General features: G+C 49.2%; 1 protein-coding gene across 1 annotated transcript in view; it reads right to left on the bottom strand.

Moving 5' to 3' along the window:
- CELF3 (CUGBP Elav-like family member 3) overlaps nucleotides 1–1,500 on the bottom strand; it is an 83,157-nt gene extending 81,657 nt beyond the window's left edge. The window contains 1 exon segment of the mRNA XM_081841121.1: nucleotides 627–1,500. Within this exon segment, the coding sequence (XP_081697247.1) occupies nucleotides 627–771 (145 nt within the window). The 5' untranslated portion in view covers nucleotides 772–1,500.
- Between the last annotated feature and the right edge of the window lie 23,687 nt (nucleotides 1,501–25,187).

Raw genomic sequence — 25,187 nt, 5'->3', positions numbered from 1 at the left:
ACGATTCCTGCTCCCCCCCCTGCTAAGTTAGGGTCCTCTTGCTTCCGAACCTTACTCCACATGACTCCCAGAAATCAGAATCTAGATGCCCACCCTCCGTCCTATTGACGGGCGAGTCTCTAACCCCACCCTGTGGGTGGTTAGACATCCAGGGTTCTATTCATGGTGCCCTTTTGCGGTGGGGGGGGGGGGAAGGCGAGAGAAATCTACTGGCTCTCTACCTCCGGCCATCTGTTACCATCTCCCAACCCCCCCTCCCTCTCCTCCTGGAAAAACCGCTTACCCTCAAATGCCTTGCTCTGACAGCCCCCCCCCCCAAGCCTACAAACTCCGCGCGTAACGCTCGCCAGTGACGAGCCGGGCGGTGCTTTCAGAACGACGAATTCATCTGCTCGTTTTTTTGTGCGCCCCCTCCTCCAGCCGGGTAGTGTAATTCCAGGCGATACTTTGGGCTCAGAATTCTCCTTCTTCTTCTCTCTCCCCCCGCATCACCCCCAGTACTGTCCCCCCCGGCTTTGTTGTTCTTCGCCCGTTTCTATTCCATCCCACCGCTGCCACCAGCGCATCCGACGCGCGAGGGTACCCAGAGCGCAGCGCTTGGTCTCTGCGCGTAACGCGCGCCTTACCTTTATGCATGCCGGTGTATTTATCCTTAATGACTGTCAACTCGTAGATTTTGCCGAACTGCTCGAAGATAGGCTTAAGGTCCTTCTCCTCTAAATTCCGGGGGATTTGTCCAATGAAAAGTTTGATGGCGTCTGGTTCCTTCATTGGTTCAAAAAGGAGCAAGCTGGAGCGAGCCTCGAATTCAGAATGTTCACCAAAAAGAAAGAAAAAATAAAGGAAGGGGGGGGGGACCACGCCGGAACAAAACAGAAAAAAAGAAAAGGAAAAAAAAAAAAGAGCAGAAAATCCCAAGCTGGACTTGGTCGTCTTCGTCGTGTGTGCGTGGAAACAAAGAGATCAAAAGCCGCCAGCAGTTTGGGAGACAAAATTTCCCTCCAATCTCGCTTTAATTGAACGGCATTTCCGTCTGCCTCGCTTCTCTCCCAAATCCTTCAATTATTATTATTTTCTTTTTTTTTAAATAAAAGGATGAGGAAGTGTGGTAGGGGAACGAGAAAGAGAGGGACAGAGAGATTTCCTTTCCTTTTTCCCCCCCACGGGTGCAAAAAAATACAATAAAATTCCTATTGAAAAGATAAAAATAAAATAACAATTCTTCTTTTAGAAATATTGCAAAGAGCTCTACGATTCGGCCTTATCCCAGGGTCGTGGGCAGCCCCCAGACCCTCATTCTAATTCTTCTGATCAAACAATTACAAAGCTTGCAAGCAGTTAATTAGTTTATTGATTAACTTTCCGTGGCGCGGTTGAGATTCTGGGCTTTCTTGTGATTTTTTTCCTTCTTCTTCTCCTCCTCCTCCTCCTCCTTCCCCCTTCTCTTTTCTTCACTTATTGATTCATTTTCGCACCCTGACGGCTCTTTCCCTCCCTCCCACCCCTTTAAAATTTCCTTCCTTCCCTCCCCCCCAGCCCCACCTCAAGAGCGCGATTTCGGCTGCTTTTTCAGGTTTGACGGTCCCTTCCTTTAATGGATCTTGAGCTCTGTTTCAAATCTTTTTCTTTACCAACAAAACCTCCAGCAGCACACACAGCCCTGGCGGCCCCTCCTCCTCCCCCCCCCCCGACTAATAATCATGTCAGAGTTAGGGACCGGCAACAAATTACCGGCTCGAGAGAGACGAGAGCAGCGCGCGGGCTGAGAGGGGAGCCGTGCAAACAATCCTAAACCCTGAGAAAGGAGCCCTTTACCTGCTTTCAAAGAGTGACCTGGAAACTTTGCAGAACCACCTGGGGGCAAATAACGCCTCCCTCCCAGGGCCCACCTTATTTCTGCGGGATACTGGGAGGAGATATTGCTTAGGGGCTGATTTGATTTTGGAGATGCTCATTTTCCTGTTATCCATACTCATTTGTTGTATCTTGTTGCATTTTTAGATCTTTGGTAATAACCTTTATTGGGATTTTAATTAAAGTGATTTTTATTAGAGTGCCTGGCGTGCTCTGGTCCATGGAGTCACGAAGAGTCGGACACGACTAAACGACTAAACAACAACAACGTTAAAGTGATACAAAACAGTACCAAGAACAATGCAATAAATAAATAAACATAATAATCTCCCTGCTCTGCTGGTTTCTTTTGGTCTCCATCCTAATCCAATCAGGTTTCACTGTGTTTTTAGATTTTATTATAACTCACGTGGGGGTTGTTTAATTTCCCTGTGTATGTTTTGGTACGTTTTTTTATTTACTGCTTATGACTACTTTTGTTACACTTTTGTAATTACGTAAATCTTCTCACTTTGCAAGCTGCCTTTCCAAGCGGCCCCCTGGTGTCATAATGATTGACAGGTGGGTGGCCCCAGCCAGGCAGAAGGCCGGAGGGGTAAAGAACTGGCTGGATCCAAGTCCCAACCCCTCCGCCAAAACATGGACAGAATAAAAAACCAGGCAATCAAACCATTCCATTTAAACAACAACTCAATGGTTCTGATGGAGAGATCAGGGGAAAGACGTCTGTGAAGCCGGTGACTCAAAATGGCCCTCTGTATACATCTTGCGGTCGTGAAATCCACAAGTTATTTTTATCCCTTGTGTACGACATAGGACTTCCCCGTCTAATTCGCTCCCTGTAGGCATAAGAACCAAGGAAGGGTTTTCTGGGTTAGGCCAGTGGTCCACCTAGTCCAGCATCCCATTCTCACAATGGCCACCCAGATCCTTGCAGGATACACAAAAGCAGGATTCGAACACAAGAGCCCTAGGCAACCTAAGGCCCGGGGGCCGAATGCGGCCCAATCGCCTTCTCAATCCGGCCCACTGATGGTCCGGGAATCAGCGTCTTTTTACATGAGTAGAATATTTCCTTTTATTTAAAATGCATCTCTGGGTTACTTGTGGGGCCTGCCTGGTGTTTTTACATGAGTAGAATGTGTGCTTTTATTTAAAATGCATCTCTGATAATAATAAATTAAAAAATTTATTTATACCCTGCCCTCCCCAGCAAAGACCGGGCTCAGGGCAGCTAAAAAACAATAATAAAACAAGTTGATTGAAATACAACTTAAAAAACAAGATTAAAATGCAATATTAAAACATTAAAATGCAGCCTCATCACAGGAGGAGAAAAAAAAAGAAAGAGGGGGAGGGAATCAAACTGACTCCAAGCCAAAGGCCAGGCAGAACAACTCTGTCTTACAGGCCCTGCGGAAAGAAATCAGATCCTGCAGGGCCCTGGTCTCATAGAATCATAGAATCCTAGAGTTGGAAGAGACCACAAGGGCCATCGAATCCAACCCCCTGCCAAGCAGGAAACACCATCAGAGCACTCCTGACATATGGTTGTCAAGCCTCTGCTTAAAGACCTCCAAAGAAGGAGACTCCACCACACTCCTTGGCAGCAAATTCCACTGTCGAACAGCTCTTACTGTCAGGAAGTTCTTCCTAATGTTTAGGTGGAATCTTCTTTCTTGTAGTTTGGATCCATTGCTCCGTGTCCGCTTCTCTGGAGCAGCAGAAAACAACCTTTCTCCCTCCTCTATGTGACATCCTTTTATATATTTGAACATGGCTATCATATCACCCCTTAACCTCCTCTTCTCCAGGCTAAACATGCCCAGCTCCCTTAGCCGTTCCTCATAAGGCATCGTTTCCAAGGCCTTTAACCATTTTGGGTGCCCTCCTCTGGACACGTTCCAGTTTGTCAGTGTCCTTCTTGAACTGTGGTGCCCAGAACTGGACACAGTACTCCAGGTGAGGTCTGACCAGAGCAGAATACAGTGGCACTATTACTTCCCTTGATCTAGATGCTATACTCCTATTGATGCAACCCAGAATTGCATTGGCTTTTTTAGCTGCCGTGTCACACTGTTGGCTCATGTCAAGTTTGTGGTCAACCAAGACTCCTAGATCCTTTTCACATGTACTGCTCTCAAGCCAGGTGTCACCCATCTTGTATTTGTGCCTCTCATTTTTTTTTGCCCAAGTGCAATACTTTACATTTCTCCCTGTTAAAATTCATCTTGTTTGTTTTGGCCCAGTTCTCTAATCTGTCAAGGTCATTTTGAAGTGTGATCCTGTCCTCTGGGGTGTTAGCCACCCCTCCCAGTTTGGTGTCATCTGCAAATTTGATCAGGATGCCCTTGAGTCCATGAGACAGAGCGTTCCACCAGGCTGGAGCCAACAATGAGAAGGCCCTGGCTCTGGTTGAGGCTAATCTAACTTCCTTCTCTGGGTTATTTGTGGGGCATAGGAATTCGTTCTCCCCCCCAAAAAAAATATAGTCTGGCCCACCGCATGGTCTGAGGGGCAGTGGACTGGTCCATTGCTGAAAAAGGTTGCTGACCGCTGCCCTACACAAATACAGAGTGGAGCCCCTGAGACGGTTGAATGTCGTCCTGTACTCCTGCAGCCAAGTTGGTGCCAAAGTATTGCTCTGCCTTCCTTTGGACCTCACTGGTGAGACCGGCGGGTGTCTTGTCATCTGGGCAGCTCAGGACCTCCATGCACACTGCCCAGGCTTGCCCCCCAGAGGGGTCACTGTTGCTGCTAACACAGCAAAAACAACGCAGGAGACAGGGGTTTATGGGTTACTGGTCTCTGCAGCCAGAGCAGGCGCCGTGATTCTTCAGCCGTTTGCCTTCACCCCAAGAGGCACACTCCATTGTCCCTCAAGACAAATGGATGGCAAAAACTATTGGCTCTGTCCATGGTGCCAGAGCATAGTCGTTGTGGCTAGTAGCATTCACTGGCCATGAATTTGTGCAATCTTATTTGAAAGCCATCTAAGCTAGCCACCCCAGAAACCCAAAGATTGGAAACACATCACTTGATGTTTTGGGGAACCTCCTGAAGATGTGTTAACCCTCAGGATGCTTTCCCCATTTTTATTTTATTTGCAAATTGGGAAATCTCAAAAAAGAGCTGTTTTTCTTCACCTCTCTGGCTTACAGAAAGGGGCTGGATAACCCCCCTTTTGTCCTCGGATCTTATAGAAAGATTGTCACAAACCTTTATAAGCAACAAGAATCTGACACTAGGTTAATGAACCCAAAACTCTTTGGGTTGGTATCCAGCTAAACAATGTGCAAAGTGGACCCACACTGAAATAACTGGATCGACGTTAGTCATGCCCATGAATGTCAGTGGGTTGTACTAAGTTATCATCAGAGTAGACCCACTGAAATTAATGAGCCTACGTTAGCCTTGCCCATGAGTTTCAATGGCTGTGCTCTGCGTAGGCCTAGCAATGGATACAATCCTTTGTTATTGCAGCATAGGTTAACAAGGGATAATGTCTGTCATTCAAATATGTCAAGGGAGCCCAAAATGCATGCATCCAATCCAGCTTAGGAGTGCTAATTACTCCTGCTCATGGGATGAGCAAAGGAGTGATTAAAATCAGGGTTTCATTGGGGACATCCTGGTCCCAGAACTTATTTTCAGTGCTGATGTTTAAACTGGAAATTGGCAGGCATTTAGCTGGCTGAGGGGCTGGTGGGCATCAAGTTGGGGATGGACTGGGTCAGGAAGACAGATATAAATACAGTTACACACACACACACACACACACACACACACACACACACACTGCAATGAACACACACATGCCCATCAGATCCACTAAGTGCAGCTCACCCTAACAGCCCTTAGTAAAAAATTAATTGGCTTACGCAGAGGTTTTAAAACCTTAAGAACATCAGAAGGGCCTGGCTGCTGGATGAGGCCCAAAGGCACATCTAGTGCAGCACATGGTTCTCACAGTGGCCAACCAGACGGCCCAGTGAGAAGCCCACAAATGGGACCTGGGTGCGAAATCAGCTCTCCCCAGCTGCAGCTCCCAGCAACCAGCATTCAGAAGCATTTAAGCCTCTGGTTGTGGAGGCAGCATGGCCAATAGCCACAGATAGCCCATTCCTCCATCGATGTGTCTAATCCTGTTTTCAAACCATCCAGGTTGCTAGACCTGCCTTCAACTTCTGGGAGGGAATTCCAAAGTTTAGACTATGCGCTTTGTGAAGAGGTATTTCCCTTGTGAGACAGCATCTTAAAAAGTAGACATCACTTTGCCAACAAAGGTCCGTATAGTAAAAGCTCTGGTTTTCCCAGTCGTGATGTATGGAAGTGAGAGCTGGACCATAAAGAAGGCTGATTACCAAAGAACGGATGCTTTTGAATTCTGGTGCTGGAGGAGACTCTTGAGAGTCCCATGGACTGCAAGAAGAACAAACCTCTCCATTGTGAAGGAAATCAGCCCTGAGTGCTCACTGGAAGGACAGATCCTGAAGCTGAGGCTCCAAGACTTTGGCCACCTCATGAGAAGAGAAGACTCCCTGGAAAAGACCCTGATGTTGGGAAAGATGGAGGGCGCAAGGAGAAGGGGACGACGAAGGATGAGATGGTGGGACAGTGTTCTCGAAGCTACCAGCATGAGTTTGACCAAACTGCGGGAGGCAGTGGAAGACAGGAGTGCCTGGTGTGCTCTGGTCCAGGGGGTCACAAAGAGTCGGACACGACTAAATGACTAAACAACAACAACAACAACATCTCCCTTGTATGAGTCCTGTCTCTCCTAACATTGCTTAAGAACATAAGAGGACAAGAAGAAGAAGAAGAGTTTGGATTTGATATCCCGCCTTTCACTCCCTTTAAGGAGTCTCAAAGCAGCTAACATTCTCCTTGCCTTCCTCCCCCACAACAAACACTCTGTGACTTCAAAGAAGTGTGATTGGCCCAAGGTCACCCAGCAGCTGCATGTGGAGGAGCGGAGACGCGAACCCGGTTCACCAGATTACGAGACTACCGCTCTTAACCACTACACCACACTCTCTCACCACACAGGAGAGCCCACTGGATCAGGCCAAGGGCCCATCTGGGCCCGCATCCTGTTCTCACAGGGCCCCCCTAAGTGCCTCTTCTGGGAAGCCTACATGCCTACAAGAATCTGAGTGCAAGAGTGCTCTCTCCTGTTGTGGCTTCCAGAAACGGGTATTGAAAAGCAATGCTTCTTCTTTGTTTGATGGCCCTGAGTTCAAGTATCATAGAATCACCGAACTGTAGATTTGGAAGGGACCCCAAGAGCATAGCTGTCAACTTTGCCCTTTTCTTGCGAGGAATCCTATTCGGAATAAGGGAATTTCCCTTTAAAAAGGGGGAAACGTTGACAGCTATGCCCAAGAGTCATCTAGTCTAATCCCTGGATGGGCTAGAACCACCAACCTTCAACAGAGACACACACTGACCCATTGCACCACCAGTACTATGAACGAAGAGGAAAGCGTCTCCTCATTCAATTTACAATTTGTTTGTTTTTTATATATATAAATTTTTATTAAGATTTTAAAGGTTATTCAATTTACAATTTGATGCAGAACAGATTTCCTGTATTCAAGCTCTTTCCCCCCAGAATTTTCAATAGGAAAACATACGCACAAAGCTTTTAAACATCTTCTTGATAAATGTCTCTGAGATTTGGCTCAGTTCTAACGCACGGCGACTGGATGCTCTGCCCAAAATTTCAGACCATTTGGAGAACAGCATTTCATTAGCATTTAAAGAACGCTCAGACCCTGGAGGCTGGTTCGTTAGGGTGAATGGGGCCGTGCCCTGCCAAACTCACGTCTGCTGTCTGCCAGTCACCACCTGTCTGCCTTCTTGCAACCCATCCAGCGGGTGGTGACCTTGGCCGCCATCTTCCTCCTCCTTGATCTCAGTGTTGCCCGTTTAGAATTGAGCAGGGAGGAGGAGGAAGGCAGAACCAGAATGAGTTGGCTCTGCCTTCCGTTAGCTCTGGCGCCTCCTGCTGTTGGGCTCCCTGCATTCCACCCAGTGGGTGCCTTCCATCGCTCTGCTCAGTGTTCACAATGATGCCCAACCTCTTCCATCCTTACAGGCAACCTGCCTGTGTCTGTATATTATAAGACAATGGGGGCATTCAAATACACTGCAGGGGAAAAGAACCCACCGTAGAAATTCAGAACCAAATAGGTGAATCTGTGCATAGACAGTGCGAACTTGATCCACAATGTTTTAAAAGAAAGTACTTTTTTGCACAGCGTCTACTGTGGAACGCACTTCCGCACGAGACATTCATGGCCACCATCTTGGATGGCTTTAAATGTGGACTGGACAAATTCATGGAAGATAAGGCTATAGAGCCAGTGTGGTTAAGTGGTGAGAGAGAGAGCTGGACTAGGACCCTGGGAAAGAACAGGGTTCAGATCCACACTTGAATCCATGAAGATCACCGGGTGTGGCTTTGGGCCAGTCCTTGCCTCTCAGCCTAACCTACCTCACATGATAAAAAAATTCCTTCCAGTAGCACCTTAGAGACCAACTAAGTTTGTTATTGGTATGCAAAGGTCCGTATAGTTAAAGCTATGGTTTTCCCAGTAGTGATGTATGGAAGTGAGAGCTGGACCATAAAGAAGGCTGATTGCCGAAGAATGGATGCTTTTGAATTCTGGTGCTGGAGGAGACTCTGGAGAGTCCCATGGACTGCAAGAAGATCAAACCTCTCCATTCGGAAGGAAATCAGCCCTGAGTGCTCACTGGAAGGACAGATCCTGAAGCTGAGGCTCCAAGGCTTTGGTCACCTCATGAGAAGAGAAGACTCCCTGGAAAAGACCCTGATGTTGGGAAAGATGGAGGGCACAAGGAGAAGGGGACGACAGAGGACGAGATGGTGGGACAGTGTTCTCGAAGCTACAAACATGAGTTTGACCAAACTGCAGGAGGCAGTAGAAGACAGGAGTGCCTGGCGTGCTCTGGTCCAGGGGGTCACAAAGAGGCGGACACGACTAAACAACAACAACAACAACAAGGTGCTACCGGAAGGAATTTTTAAATTTTGTTTCGACTATGGTAGACCAACACGGCTACCTACCTGTAACTACCTCACAGGGTTGCTGTGGAGAATAAATGAGAAATTTTAGAAGAGCTGGCTGGATCAGGCCAATAGCCCATCTAGTCCAGCATCCCTGTTCTCAAACTGGCCAAGCAGATGCCCCCATGGGAGAATTTGAGCACAGCAACACTTTCCTCTCCTGCCGTTTTCTGATATTTGGAACCACGCAGCACTGCTCCCTTTGGCAGCGAGTTCAACTATGCTCTGTAGGCATACAACCATGTGCACCACTTCAAGCCCCTTGAAGAACAAGGTGGACTAGAAATAAAAATAATAATAAGTAAGTAATTTATTATTTGTACCCCGCCCATCTGGCTGGGTCTCCCCAGCCACTCTGGGCAGCTTCAAACAAAGATTAAAAATACATTAAAATGTCACACATTAAAAACTTCCCTGAAAAGTGCTGCCTTCAGATGTCTTCTGAATGTCAGGTAGTTGTTTATCTCCTTGACATCTGATGGGAGGGCGTTCCACAGGGCTGGCGCCACCACCAAGAAGGCCCTCTAACTGGTTCCCTGTAGCTTTGCTTCTTGCAATGAGGGAACTGCCAGAAGGCCCTCGGCGCTGGACCTCAGTGTCTGGGCAGAATGATGGAGGTGGAGACGCTCCTTCAGGTATACTGGACCAAGGCTGTTGAGGGCTTTCAAGGTCAGCACCAACACTGGGAATGTACTGGGAGCCAGTGTAGGTCTTTCAGGACTGGTGTTATGTGGTCTCAGCGGCCGCTCCCAGTCACCAGTCTAGATGCCGCATTCTGGATTAGTTACAGTTTCCGGGTCACCTTCAAAGGTAGCCCCACATTGCAGTAGTCCAAGCGGGAGATAACCAGAGCATGTGCCACTCTGGCAAGACAGTCTGTGGGCAGGTATATAATAAATACAGTGGTACCTCGGGTTAAGTACTTAATTCGTTCCGGAGGTTCGTTCTTAGCCTGAAACTGTTCTTAACCTGAAGCACCACTTTAGCTAATGGGGCCTCCTGCTGCCGCACGATTTCTGTTCTCAGCCTGAAGCAAAGTTCTCAACCTGAGGTACTATTTCTGGGTTGGCGGAGTCTGTAACCTGAAGTGTATGTAACCCGAGGTACCACTGTAAGCTTCAGCACAAGGCCCATTTCCCTTTAGTCCCTGGAGGATGCCCGGACATGGACAACCAGACCCGCGCCAGGAAGTGGGAGAAAGCGCCCCCCCCTCTTCCTACCCCGCCCTGCATTCAACTGACTTGCCTAGAGTTTTCTTCTCCTTTGCTGCCGGCTAGGAATTTGTTGAGCATCCCTAAGCCAGGCTCCCTCGCGCTGCCCCATTGTTCGGCTATGGAGCTGTCCTCGGTGCTGAAACACAGCTGGCCAGATCACAATTAGAAGAAAGGCCTACCTCGGGGAGGACGGGCAGGAAATGGACCGGAGGGAGGGGGCTGGAGCAACCCCCCCCCCTCGCTCGCCATGGAGGGAGGGAGGGAGGGAGGGAGAGAAGAAGAAAGAGGGGCGGAGGGAGGGGGAGAGAAGGCTGTGCCAGCAGCCAAACCTCTACCCACCTCTTCTCTCTCATATGCATACGATATTCGCACTGGCAGGAGGCTTGGGGCGTAACCGGCTCCTGTGCTCACCCTGGAACCTTCCCCCACCCCCAGGATATATGTACAAAGAGAGTGCCTCTGAGCATATGCAGAGAGGCTTGCTTCCAAAAAGCAGCCAGCCTTAGGCTTCAGGGATCTGGAAGGGCTGGGAGAGACCCCTGCCTTAAACCCAGGAGAGCCGCTGTCAAATGATGATAACAATAACAATAACAATATCCCACCTTTCCCCCAGACAGGGTCTCAAGGCAGCTTGCAAAGATTAAAGCGTAGACCAAAAAAAAAATAAAAAAAAATGATAATTATAAAGTAGTTAAACTCTAGTAGAATTAGGACAATAAAAAAACCTACCCAAATACAGAATCAAAAGTTTCAATTAGTGTTGACCATACTGAGCTACATGGACCCCAATGGCTGACTCAGTACAGAGGCAGATTCTGTGGTTCCTAAGGTAGGTTTTCAAGGCAGCCAGTCACACAAAGAAGGACAACAACAACAAATCAGCCAGAAGAAATCCAAAATCTACATTAAGGCAATCTTTTAGAAAATTATGAGCAAGTTCCTGGGTCCTTCCGTCTAGAATGGTGGAAGAGTTGTGGGTGCTTAAAAGCTTACATATTGTTTTTAAGCAACGCAGGTGGCGCTGTGGTCTAGACCACAGAGCCTAGGACTTGCCGATCAGAGCTCCCGTTGCTCGGTCCCTGCTCCTGCCAACCTAGCAGTTCAAAAGCACGTCAAAGTGCAAGTAGATAAATAGGTACCGCTCTGGCGGGAAGGTAAACGGCGTTTCTGTGCGCTGATCTGGTTTCGCCAGAAGCGGCTTAGTCCTGCTGGCCACACGACCCGGAAAAACTGTCTGCGGACAAACGCCGGCTCCCTCGGCCAATAAAGCGAGATGAGCACACAACCCCAGAGTCGTCTGCAACTGGACTTAACTGTCAGGGGTCCTTTATGGTTTTTATGGTTTTTAAAAATTTGGTGGCACAGTTAGTGTGACTTTTACAAGTCCTGACATCTCTTTTTCTTTTAGAAAATATGTCCAACTATTGTTCTCAGTTGCCCTCTCCTTGTATAAGGATTTCTCTATGGCATTTCATGTTTGCACGACTCCCCAGGCCTCTAATTTGAAAACCACCTTGGAAGGTAGGCCATCCACCTGCCTGTTGTATATCAAGATTAGAAGACTGGCCTGCACCTGGCCTGCAAGAATAGGGTAAAGCCTTTGGGTCTTGGGTGATGGTGGGGATATACAGTTATATGAGAAAACCCAATATATTTTTGGTCTGGAGACATAAAACCAAAACAGCTTCCTGTGGCCCAGAAACTCCAGCGGGTACAGAATGCTGCAGCGAGGCTCCTCACGGGGTCTCTGCCATGGGAGCATATTCATCCAGTGCTTTTCCAGTTGCACTGGCTCCCGGTGGAGGACAGGGTCAGATTTAAGGTGCTGGTTTTGACCTTTAAAGCCCTTCACGGCCTAGGACCCTCGTACCTATGGGACTGCCTCTCCTGGTATGCCCCACGGAGAGCCTCAAGGTCCATAAATAGCAACACCCTAGAGGTCCCGGACCTTAAGGAAGTTAGGAAGGAAGTCACCAAGGCCAACTATCCAGACTGGTCCTATGTGGGCCAGAAAAAAGCCATGGAAGTCCCAAAATAGGAGTTCCATCACAGAAGGAGAAAGGAAAAAAGAAAGAGGGGAAGAGGATCAAGTGGATTCCAAGCCAAACTCTGTCTTACAGGCCCTGTGGAAAGAAATCAGACCCTGCAGGGCCCTGGTCTCATGAGGCAGAGCATTCCACCAGGCCGGAGCCAGTGGAAGGCCCTGGCTCTGGTTGAGGCTAATCTGACTTCCTTAGGGCCCAGGACCTCTAGGGTGTTGCTATTTATGGACCTTGAGGCTCTCTGTGGGGCATACCGGGAGATGCCTCTAGCGGAGCCCTCAAGCAGGGCAGAAGGCCTGAGCTGCCCCCCGGCACTTGAATTTCAGGGGCACACTGCACCTATATGTGGGTGTTCCGTTCCTAAAGATCATGCCAATAAGAGAAGAAGGAGAGACCTGCTTAATCAGAACAGATAGCCACCTCCAGTACCAGCTTCCTGCTTCCAGCAGAGGACAGCCAGAAAATCTCTGAAAAGGCCACAAGAGGAACAGGATGTGCCGAGGGCCTTCTGGAGGCTCCCTCATTGCGAGAAGTGAGGTTACAGGGAACCAGACAGAGGGCCTTCTCGGTAGTGGCGCCCGCCCTGTGGAACGCCCTCCCACCAGATGTCAAGGAAATAAGCAGCTATCTTATTTTTCAAAGACACCTGAAGGCATCCCTGTTTAGGGAAGTTTTTAATGTTTAATGCTGTATTGTTTTTAACACTTGATTGGGAGCCACCCAGAGGGTCTGGGGAAACTCAGCCAAATAATAAATTTGTTGTTGTTTAGTCATTTAGTCGTGTCCAACTCTTGGTCCCCCTGGACCAGAGCATACCAGGCCCTCCTGTCTTCCACTGCCTCCCGCAGTTTGGTCAAACTCAAGCTGGTAGCTTCGAGAACACTGTCCCACCATCTCGTCCTCTGTCATCCCCTTCTCCTTGCACCCTCCATCTTTCCCAACATCAGGGTCTTTTCCAGGGAGTCTTCTCTTCTCATGAGGTGGCCAAAGTATTGGAGCCTCAGCTTCAGGATCTGTCCTTCCAGTGAGCACTCAGGGCTGATTTCCTTCCGAACGGATTGGTTTGGTCTTCTTGCAGTCCATGGGAATCTCAAGAGTCTCCTCCAGCACCAGAATTCAAAAGCACCAATTCTTCGGCGATCAGCCTTCTTTATGGTCCAGCTCTCACTTCCATACATCACTACAGGGAAAACCAGAGCTTATTATTATTATTATTATTAGCATACCTTCCAGTGCATGCCACCTTTTTGCAATGGCTCTAGGTTTGAGGGGGAGCACCCCCAGAGCAAGAGCCCCCCTTCTCTCCTGTCTGTCTGTCTGTCTGTCTATCTGCCAAATCTGTACCAGTGTCCAGCATGATAGAGGAGGGTTTGGGGTGGTTTTGTTGTTGCAAAGGAGGAGCAATCGGAGCAGCCACAGCAGAGACAAGGCCCAGTGCCCCTCTGCCACACACAGGTCTCAGCCAATGCCCCACGCTGCTGCTGCTTCTCCCTGGTGCCTTCCAAGGCTGGTGATTCCCTTCCCATCTCACCCCCACCCCACCTCATGGCTAATAGCCTCAGCGCCGCCACCTCCAAAGTGTTAGACTTGCGGAACCTCCTCTCTCGTAAGAGGCCCTCGGTGCCTCGGCGTGGGGATGGGCGAGATGCCCGCCCGTGTAATATATATTGGCATCTGTCGAGGAGCGTGCACTGTTTGTTGATATTGGAGATGACAAGATGATTTAAGAATTTGCTCGTTTCCACGATGATCTCATTCGTGCTTGGGGGGGGGGGGCGTGCAGAAGAATGAACTCTCCTCTTTCCCTCTCTTTCCCTCTGTCTGTGTAACACACACACACACACACACACACACACACACACACACACACCACTCGTCTTATGCTAGCAGCCTGGTTCTGAGATACTCCCCACCCTCCCAGAGGCCAGTATTTAATTTTTCAAAACGAACGGTGTTTTGCTCAGCTGTAATTCGTTTTGACCTGGATTACGGTGGATCAAATCAAGCAGAGAGGCAGTAGATCTAGAGCGCAGGAAAAGGTGTGCTTAAAAAGGGAGGCAGGCGGACAGCCCTCAAGACTCTCAGGGAGCCAGAGTTGGAAGGATCATCTAGTCCACCCCCCCCCAAAGCAGGAATCACAACGAAAGAATCCCTGACAGTTGTTCTCTTGCAAAAGCATTCCTACATTTTCTGGGGGTGATGCCCTGTAACCAGAAAGGTCCATCGCTGGAGAGCTCTAAGCAAAAAAGGGCTGTGTACCCTTTGGTGGGGGTAGAATCAGATTTGCAGGGAAAGTGTTTTCCAGGCAAGGCGGTGGAGTCTGGTGCTGCTCAGTTAACTCCAATGCAGTCTAACCAAAGCTTGTCCAGGTGGATTGATGCTTTAATTCTAGAGCATTTTAGTCCAAAAGCAGGTTATAAGTCAAGGACCAAAGGTGCCCTTCAGGTAGGGTTACCAGATGTCCACGTTTTCCAGGGACAGTCCCCGGATTTGTGAATAAGTCCCCGGACAAATTCCATCCCCGGAATGTCCCCGGATTTCATCTAATGTCCCTGGGAAGCATAGCAGCAGCACCTCAGCAACCCGGAGCAGTTGGCTCTGGCTGGCTTCAGGAGCTGCAGATGGGCGGGGTACATATGGTGGTGGTGAAGGGGCTCAAAGACGCAGCTTCCGGGCTGCCTCCACCTTCCCTGACCCCAGCAACTAAGCTGTGAAGGGAGGCTTCATGCTGCCAATCAGAGCTTGCGTGCAAGCGGGAGGGGGCAGGGATTTCTCATTTAGGCAATTGGAAGCCTCCCTTCCCAGCTGAGGGATCCCTGCCCCCTCCTGCTTGCAATCAAGTAGGAATGGGATTGGGGCTGCTCCAATGGGAAGGGGGCATTGCGCTGCCTGAGAGATCCCTGCCCCCTCTTGCTTGCACACAAGTAGGAGTTGGGATGGGGCTGCTTCTCAATGTGTAGTAGTTATTTATTTATTTATTTAAAGTGTCCATGGATTCATTGGGGGGGGGGGTGGAAATCTGGTAATTTTACCTGGGCTTCAAGTGCTGTTGAACTCCCAGCTCCCATCAGTCCCAGGCCTTAGATGTCAGACTATCCTCCCCCAGGACCAGGGCCTTCTCAGTGGTGGCTCCGACCTGGTGGAATGCTCTGTCCCAGGAGACCAGAGCCCTGCAAGATTTAACTTCCTTCCGCAGGGCCTGTAAACCAGAGCTATTCCGCCTGGCTTTCAATTTGAACTCAGCCTGATCTTTTATTCCCCTTCCTTCCCTTTTTATGAAGATTCCCCGCTCTGGGACCCCACAGCTAATTCTCCCCTGGTCTCCTCGCTGGACCAAATAGGACTAATTTAGCCAGCTAGCCCTGATGATCATATAATGTTTATTGGATGGATTTTGCCCCTAAATTGATTTTTGAATTCTGAATTTATCGTTATTCATGTTTTATACTGTATTTTAAGCTGTTTTTTGTTGTGTTTTAAATTAAGTGTTTTAAATTTATTGCTAGCCGCCCTGAGCCCGGTTTTCTGAACCCGTAAAGGCGGGGTATAAATAAAAAATTATCAGAATTTAAAGACCCATTCTAGCTAGGAATGATAGTAATAAAATGAATGTAGGCTAATCTGGGCTGGGGAGAATCCCAAGGGCCAGAAAGACAGGGCAGGGGGCCACATCCCCCAAATCTGCTCAAATAGTTTTGGTTTTGAGAGCCCGTTTAAACCTGGGAAGGGGTGCAGAATGTGCTTTCCTCGACAGCTTTGTTATCAGTCAGCTTTGTACCAAAGAGGGGGGGAAGCTGGTTGGATGGAAGGAACATGCACGGGGGGGGGGGGGCGTCGTCAAGGCGAGCCTGAACAGCTTGCGCCCTCCATGCCAGGGGGTGGAGGGGAAGGAGCAGAGAAAGTGGGTCAGGAGGCAGCCCGTGGCTTAGAGAGACAAAACAGCTGCTGGAGACGGAGGAGGGCAAAAGGCAGGTTCGGCGGAGGGGCGAGAGCAGAGGGGGTGTCCCTCCATCCTGATTTGGACACCTGCCAAGGTGAGTCTTGGCTAGAGTTGGGGGGGGAGGGCTGCTGGGAATGGCCTGCCCTTTCCTGGATGAGCTGACAGGTTTCCCCCAGCTGATTTCTGACCGTGAGGGGTGATAGACGTCTCTGCACCCCAAGACTTAAACCAGCTTTTATACAGTCACAGATAACAGGGAACACAGGGAACTGCCTCGTGTTTGGTTAGGCCATAGGTCCATCTAGATTAGTACTGCAGACACTGACTGGCAGAAGCTGTTCAGGGTTTCAGGTCTTTCTTGGCCTTGTGTTGGGAGATCTCATTGGAAGGACAGATCGTGAAGCCGAGGCTCCAAGACTTTGGCCAACTCAGGAGAAGACTCCCTGGAAAAGACCCTGATGCTGGGAAAGATGGAGGGCACAAGGAGAAGGGGACGACAGAGGACGAGATGGTGGGACAGTGTTCTCGAAGCTACCAGGATGAGTTTGACCAAAATGCGGGAGGCAGTGGAAGACAGGAGTGCCTGGCGTGCTCTGGTCCAGGGGGTCACAAAGAGGTGGACACGACTAAACAACAACAACAACAACAATTGGGAGATGTTGGGGGTTGAACTTGGAAGCTTGAGTGTGCAAAACAGGCGTGTATGTGATAAAGGGGAGCCATACCGGGGTGAAGGTGTCTTCTTCTATTTGTCCCCGTGTCAGTTTCAGTTTTTGGGACGCGGGTGGCGCTGTGGGTTAAACCACAAAGCCTAGGACTTGCCAATCAGAAGGTCGGTGGTTTGAATCCCCGCGACGCTGCTCGGTCCCTGCTCCTGCCAACCTAGCAGTTCGAAAGCACATCAAAGTGCAAGTAGATAAATAGGTACCGCTCTGGCGGGAAGGTAAATGGTGTTTCTGTGCGCTGCTCTGATTTGCCAGAACTTAGTCCTGCTGGCCACATGACCCGGAAGCTGTACGCCGGCTCCATCGGCCAATAAAGCGAGATGAGTGTCGCAACCCCAGAGTCATCTGCGACTGGACCTAATGGTCAGGGGTCCCTTTACCTTTACAGTTTCAGTTTATTGGTTAATTTTTCTAGTAGGGCTGTTTCCCATACTATTTGGTACCACAGTGCCCCAGTTCACACAGGATTTTGCTCCCAAAGTTAAGACAAGGTCAGTTTCTGCTGTTTGGAAGAGCTGGGAGCCAAAACTCAGAAAGAAATTCAAATTTCAGCAGTATCTCCAGTTAATTCCAGGGAAACCTCAAATGCAAGGACGACCCAGGGGGATTGGGATGGAGATGAGAAATTGCACCTTCTGAGACAATATGCGCCTATCCCTTGAGATTTGTACTTATTTAAATGTTGTGATGCTGTTCTCCAGCAACAACAAAAGTGTACAGAAATGCTTATATTACTAGGGTAAAGCATGCATAAGGACACATATATTAGTGAGAACAACTGCCAAAATAAATTAGAGGAAACTGCAAATCCTCATACTGAAATCCTCACTTTCCACAAATTTTGCGATGCAGTTCTCCAGCCAAGTTACGGCACAAAAATGCATATATTGTACTGGGATACAAGTATGCATATAAACATATATATTAGGGGAAGTTGCTTTGCAAAAATATATATGTGTGTGTACGTTGGGCCAGACAGCATTAAAAAAATGTGTATATTGGGAGTAATTTGCACTAAACCACTGGAGATTTTTTGCATGGACTTTTTAAACAACAACAAAAATTTACAAACTGATGGGGAATGTGAACGGAACTTAAGACTGTGGAAAAATGAGAAACCGGAATTGAGCGGCTTAGTCCTGCTGGCCACATGACCTGTACGCCGGCCCCCTTGGTCTATAGAGCAAGATTAGCGCCGCAACCCCAGAGTCGGCCACGACTGGACCTAATGGTCAGGGGTACCTTTACCTAAACAAGAGGGAAGGGAGTGCTGAAAGGAAACTGCTGATTGGTGGGATCGGGAGAGAGATAAGGGACGCTAGCGATAAAGGAGGTTGCCTGGGAGGGGGGAGGTAAAAGCCCATGGATCCTCAGGATTTTTACATTGGGTCACCCCGAATTCACCCCAAATTCACCATCAGATCACATAGCATGTCCAGGCTATAGCCTGCACCAAAAAAATCACACACCTACTGTTGCCTGGGGCTGCAATGGTGAAAAATGTGGTTACAAAGCACGGATTCACATGGATCCTCAGGATTCTTGCATTGGGTCACCCCAAATTCACCATCAGATCACATGTCTGTGGCCACAGCATGAACCACAAAAATCATACATCCACTGTTGCGTTCAGAATATTTTTTTTCTTGATTTCCTCCTCTAAAAACTAGGTGCGTCTTCTGGAGCGAAAAATATGGCGAATAGCTGAGCTCAGGGTTGAGGAAGAACCATTTCCAGACAATGGGTCCAAGTTAGCCAAATCCCTTAATCTTAATGGGTATACTCAGAGTAGGACCAACACTGGCAGCAACCCTAGCCAGATTTCTACATGTGCTCCTCTCTATCCAAGGAAGGAAGGAGCACAGCTGGAGTCCGAGGGCCCAATCCGACCAGGCAAAAACACTCCAGGAGAGGGTGCAATGCAGGGTTGCAGAAGAGTGCAGCCTGGGCTTTTATAGAGAGGACTTGACGGTCGCATTCAGCCCCTGGCTTTGCCTTTCCAACCAAGGAAATGGAAAAACCACGACCCGCCCCCTCCTGACTTTGCACCCCTAACCAATGCCTCCCTTGCCAAGCTCGGCCTGACCTGGAGTGCTCTTGCCAGCTGCCTCCCTCCCTCCTGCTGGGACGAGGGAGAGCAGCTGGGGCACCTCCTACGGCAAAACATGGAAGGACCACGGGAAGCCGCTTTCTTCACGACTATTATCTGCTCCCCACAGAGAGAGGGGAGGAAGGAGGAGAAAGGGGGGGCACAGAGGCGGGGCTACAGAAGGGACCTGTCTGAAAAGCTGCGGAATGGGTGGGGGTGGATGGGAGATGCTGCCTTCCCAGCGGGGGGCCCTGAACACGTCATCTCTTGCAGAAAGAGAACCGGGCAGATTCAGCTCCAGTGACTTCTGGGAAGGCCTGGGCCTTATTAAGCATATCGGGTGCCGTGGTGCAAAGATCCCTCTGAAGCACCCCCCTGACAACTCCAGAACAAGGGGGTGGTGGTGGTGGAAAATGTCCTCTGCCTCCCCCACTGCCCCGATCCCCTGGCGTGGTGGCAGTGATCAAGCAGGAAAACGTGCTGGCGGACATGCTCTCTGGCGTTGGGGCACCCTGGAAGGTTGCGCGCCGCCTTTTGCCAGGAAGTAGGAGGAGGACGACAGCGACCGGGATCAGGGCCGTCTTTAGTAGATGAAGAGGCCTCTGAGGGGATCGCTCTCCTCCCGAGGAGGCTTGGGAAGGAAGGTGTCCGCCTGCCCGCCATATACCGTACTTTTCGCTCCATAAGGCGCACCTGACCGTAAGGCGCACCTACTTTTTTGGGGGGGGGGTTCAAGGGGGGAAAATGCGGCTCTTGGGGGCTTTTGTGGGAGGTGGGGGAAGTGAGAGAGCCTTGCTCTGTCCCTTTCCCCACCTCCCGCAAAAGCCAGGGATAGCCACGCGAAGCCTTCCCAGGGCAGCAGGATGAAGCCTTCCCGCTGCTCCCCAGGGCTGGCGGTGGGAGGAGCACGGCTTTTCCTCACTTCCAGCCCCACAAGCTGGGGAGCAGCCTTTCCGCTGCTCCCTGCGCTTGTGGGGCTGGCGAGGGAAGCCCGGGTCCCCCCCCCCCAGCTCCAGGGACCACACATTCGCTCCATAAGACGCACAGACATTCCCCCTTAGATTTTAAGAGGAAAGAATTGCGTCTTATGGAGCAAAACATACGGTGGTTGGGGGGGGGCGCAGCTGGCGTGCGTGCAGGGAAAGGGGAGTCTGTCGGCAAAGCCGCGCAGCCTCCCCTCTCGCTGGGGCGCCCCTGAGTGGCGGGCGCCCTGGCACAACGTACCACTAACACCAATGGGAAAGACGGCTCTGGGGACGGCAGAACCGGCTCCTTTCTAAAGGCGGCCACAGGGCTCCTGTTTCCCAATATGCCAGGGGCCGACCCTCCTCACCCACCCGCTGCCTGGTCGCCTTCACAGTAACAGAGAAAGCGACTATATAAGAGGCAGCGTGGCCTAATGGTCAGAGTGTTGGACTAGGACCTGGGAGGCTGGGATTCGAATCCTTGCTCAGCCATTAAGCTCTTCTGGGTGGTCCAGCCACTGCCTCTCCCCCCAGTGGGGGCTCTTTCCCTTAGAATAGGGATGGAAGAACTGTTAAGGGCGTACACACTGAATTGAAGAAGATATTAAAGTACACGTTCATAAAGAAACCAGAAATCTTTCTTCTAGGGATATTAGGACAAGAGATAAAAAAGGAAGATCGCAGATTGGTATACTATGCGGTTACGGCAGCAAGGGTAGTATTAGCCCAGAAGTGGAAACTACGGGAAACCCCAACGGTGGAGGAGTGGAGATCTAAGCTGTCGGATTACGCAGAGTTGGATAGACTAACAGGAAAAGTTAGATACATAAGAGACCAAGTGTTCACCAAAGATTGGGAAAAGTATGTAGATTATCTGGAATGTATTAGTGAAGGGCAAATAACGCTAAAGGGATTTAGAGACGCACTGTGAAAAACTAAGAGTTATTGTGCAAAGCAAACAGGAATTAGGAATCGGTATAATGACAATATAAGTAATGAAACATGTAATTTTATTTATTGCTTCGAATGATTTACGGACAGGCTGAAGGAAGTCCCGTAAGAGACGACTATGTTATATGGATGATATGGAAATGATAATTGCTGTTTATTATTTTTAATTTTTCTTTTCTGTGTATTTTCTTTGTTTTTGTGTGTTACCTTGTGTTCTTTTTGGAAATAACTAATAAAAAAGAATGAGAGAAAAAAAGGAAGAACTGTTAAGGGCACTGGGAAAGGGTAGCTCTGTGAGGGGGGAGGCTCCTAACAATTCTCAGCACCCTGAGCAGCCTACATTTCCTTGGGGGGAAGCCATGACTGTTTGAAACAGCACAATAGTGGTTTAAGAGCACAGTGTGGGTGCAGCCTAGCTTCAGATATTGTTGAACCAATATGGCATACCAGATGACAGAGGATGAGATGGTGGGACAGTGTTCTCGAAGCTACCAGCATGAGTTTGACCAAACTGCGGGAGGCAGTGGAAGACAGGAGTGGCTGGCGTGCTCTGGTCCAGGGGGTCACAAAGAGGCGGACACAACTAAACGACTAAACAACAACAATATGAGATTTGGAAGGACCCAAGCCAGGAAAGCTGCCTGCTGCATTTTGGACCAGCTGAGGTTCCTGAGCAGTCTTCAAGGGCAGCCCCACATAAGGGACATTGTAAACAATCAAATGCAGGCAAAAAGGATCTATCTCTCTCTCTCTCTCTCTCTCTCTCTCTCTCTCTCTCTCTCTCTCTCTCTCTCTCTCTCTGTGTGTGTGTGTGTGTGTGACATCAGATTGATTGCCCGATTCTTTGCCAGGTTGCAGAAAGAGGCCCGTGGGCTGCTGATTGCCCTTCAAGGAGCAAATGTGCAAACGACTGTGTTTAGCGATGCCACGGCCGCCTCCGCTCGTCAGGAGATAATTGTAATTATCCTGCCAGGCCAGCTTCCTACCACTGGCAGCGCCGTGTGCAGCAGCCTCTGTGAAGTGACGGGAGGCGGCGAGGAGAGGAGAGCCCGTCCTCTCAATTGGCAGGGCTTAATTTGCAGCGAGGCAGCCTGCAGATCAGTTTCCAGTTGCCATGCTCATGAGAACGTAAGTGGAGCCTGTTACATTAGACCAGGGGTAGGCAAACTAAGGCCCGGGGGCCGGATCTGGCCCACTCGCCTTCTCAATCCGGCCCACGGACGGTCCGGGAATCAGTGTGCTTTTTCATGAGTAGAATGTGTCCTTTTATTTAAAACGCATCTCTGGGTTATTTGTGGGGCACAGGAATTCGTTCATTATTTTTTTTCTTCAAAAATATAGTCCGGCCCCCCACAAGGTCTGAGGGACAGTGGACCGGCCCCCTGCTGAAAAAGTTCACTGAGCCCTGGATTAGACCAAAGGCCCATCTAGTCCAGCAACCTGGTCACACAGTGGCCAAATATCCCTAAAAATCTAGGAATCTAGATAGACTCCCCCTGGAGCTGGAGGTTTTATAAAACAACCCTGGCTGAATCAGGCCAGGGGCTCTCCATCTAGCGCAGAATCCTGTTCTCACAGGTCATTGCCACTAGTCCTTTGTGCAACAAAGCACATCCTTTGGCACTCAAAGCATCTCTCTCCATCTCTCTCTGTGCCAGTTTCTCCTTCCCTCCTTCCCAAAGGTCGCTGCTCTACCCAGAAATCTCAAACCAAAAGTCATCTTGGCGCAAAATATCGACTCTGGAGTGTGTGGCCTTCTTGCAGGCAGCTATTTCGGGCCCTCCTCGTTTTCCCAATTTCCCTCTTTTAATTAGAACCTGGAGTGGAAACGCCTCTCTCCATCCCCCTCTCTTCCCTTCCCCATTCCTCCATCTGACATTCACTTGAAAGAAAATCTTCCCTACAGGTTAAAAAAAAAACAAAACCACAGGGGGAGGACATTAATATATCCAGGAGAGTGAATTTGGCAATGCTTGCCAAACCACCCCCCCCCCCGACTCCACCTGCCCAGAGATGCTGGCTGGTTTGTGAGAATTTCTTCTTGAAAACTCACTAGATGGAGGCCTTGCTTACACACCCTTGCCAAACCCCACGACGCTCCAGGGGGCAGCCGTTGCCAGCTCCTAGCCTTGCTACAGGGAACCAGGCAGAGGGCCTTCTCGGTGGTGGCGCCCACCCTGTGGAACGCCCTCCCACCAGATGTCAAAGAGATAAACAACTACCAGACATTTAGAAGACGTCTGAAGGCAGCCCTGTTCAGCGAAGTTTTTAATGTGTGACATATTAATGTATTCTTAATCTTTGTTGGAAGCCGCCCAGAGTGGCTGGGGAAACCCAGCCAGATGGGCGGGGTACAAATGAATTATTATTAACTATTATTATATTAACCCTAACCCCCCAAACTTGAAGCATGGGAAGTCCCAACAAAAAAATTATAATTTAGGCAGAATATTTGGACTATTTGAAACGTATTTGTAACATTCAATGTGATTTGATTGGATTGTTAAAATGGGAAACTTAATAAAAATGTTTTTTTTAAAAAAACAAAAAATTATTATTAATTATTATTAATTATTATTAATTATTATTAACTATTATTAATTATTATTAATTATTATTAATTATTATTAATTATTATTATTGCTGTAGTGCCTTGGTGCTGTCCTTACCTCTTTACCTGCCCTGCTCGGAGCATTGCAAGAACGCAGCCTCAGTTTCCCTTACGGTCTCCTCTCTGGGCAGTAAGGCAGCTCAGGGGCAGAGGGCATGGCTTTGGAGCGAACTCCTGGTGGGGCACGAACCCCAACAAAAAGCCTGTCGGAAGATGAGATGCGATAGAGAAGGGAAGCTTCTGAGCATGGGCAGAGTGCCCACCTCGCCAAAGGGCAAGAATGAGTTGCTGGGTCGGCCTGCACCACAATACCGTGCTCACTCTTTCTGTCTCGTTTTTGTTTACCTTAATTAACCAACGCTGATATCCCGTTCAATTTTCGTGCCCTTGGTGTGGGGAGAGAACTTTGGAAGGTTGGTTTTAACCTTTCTGCCACCATCAAACCATTTTGCTGCAAGTTTCTCTTCTCATTTTGCCCCCCCACCCCACCTGCACTCCCGCTCCTTGGCCATTTTCAAGGGAGGACTTGCAGTCGCTCGGAGAAAATAAATAAATCTATTTATACAACCGCACAGCGAAACGAAAGAGGCTTCAGATAGGACTGGGAGGCTGCCAAGGCCCTGAGGGCTGGGGAGGCTTAAGATAAACTCACGGGTCAAAACACTAACTGGCAGTGCCTGCCCAACACCCTGGAGGCTCACGTGCCTTTCCCAGCTGCACATTCAGGCAGAAATCCAACTGGTGAAGCTCTCTCTCCCCCCCCAACTGCACCTGAAGAATTCCTGCCTGTGTTAAAGGCACAGTGCTTGTGCCAGCTCTGCTGATCATGTTTACTTCTTCACCTTATTTATTTGTCGACTTTCTTACCCTTTGTCATCTCTCAACCTCAGCTGCCTCACAAGGTTGTTGTGTGAGTGCAGAATAGGCAAGGAAGTGGGAGAGAGAGCCAGGTATGGCACACCTTGAGCTCCTTGGAAGAAAGGTGGGATATAAATGAAATCCCTTATTTTCCGCTCCATAAGACGCATCTGACCATAAGACGCACCTAGTTTTTAGAGGAGGAAAACAAGAAAAAAAATATTCTGAACGAAACAGTGGGTGTATGATTTGTGTGGTTCATGCTGTGGCCACAGACATGTGATTTACGGTGAGTTTGGGGTAGCCGGATGCAAAAATCACGAGAATCCATGTGGATCCATGATTTGTAACCACATTTTTGTGCCATTGAGGCCCCAGGCAACAGTGGGTGCGTGGGTTTTTTGGTGCAGACTGTAGCCATGGACATGCTATGTGATCTGATGGTGAATTTGGGGTGACCCAGTGTAAAAATCCTGAGGATCCATGGGCTTTTATCTACCCCCTCCCAGGCAGCCTCTGCTAGCCTCCCTTATCTCTCTCCCGATCCCACCGATCAGCTGTTTCCTTTCAACATTCCCTTCCCTCTTGTTTGCCTTAGTGTCTTTTCCTTAGCTGGAGCAGTTTTTTGCTCCTCCTTTTCTTCTAATTTCTCTCCTCGTTGCTTTTGTCTTCCTGTTTCCCCCCTTTGCAAGTTTGCTGTCTTTACCTCCCCCCTCCCAGGCAGCCTCCTTTATTGCTAGTGTCCCTTATCTTGCTCCCGATCGCTTGCCGATCAGCGGCTTTGTTTCAACACCCACTTCCCTCTTTAAAAAAAGAGAGCACGATCTGCTTTTTGCCCCTGGACA

Source organism: Podarcis erhardii (genome assembly GCF_964252035.2).
Source record: "Podarcis erhardii genome assembly, chromosome: 15".
Taxonomy (NCBI): Eukaryota; Metazoa; Chordata; class Lepidosauria; order Squamata; family Lacertidae; genus Podarcis; species Podarcis erhardii.
This window is presented reverse-complemented; position numbering and strand designations above follow the sequence as displayed.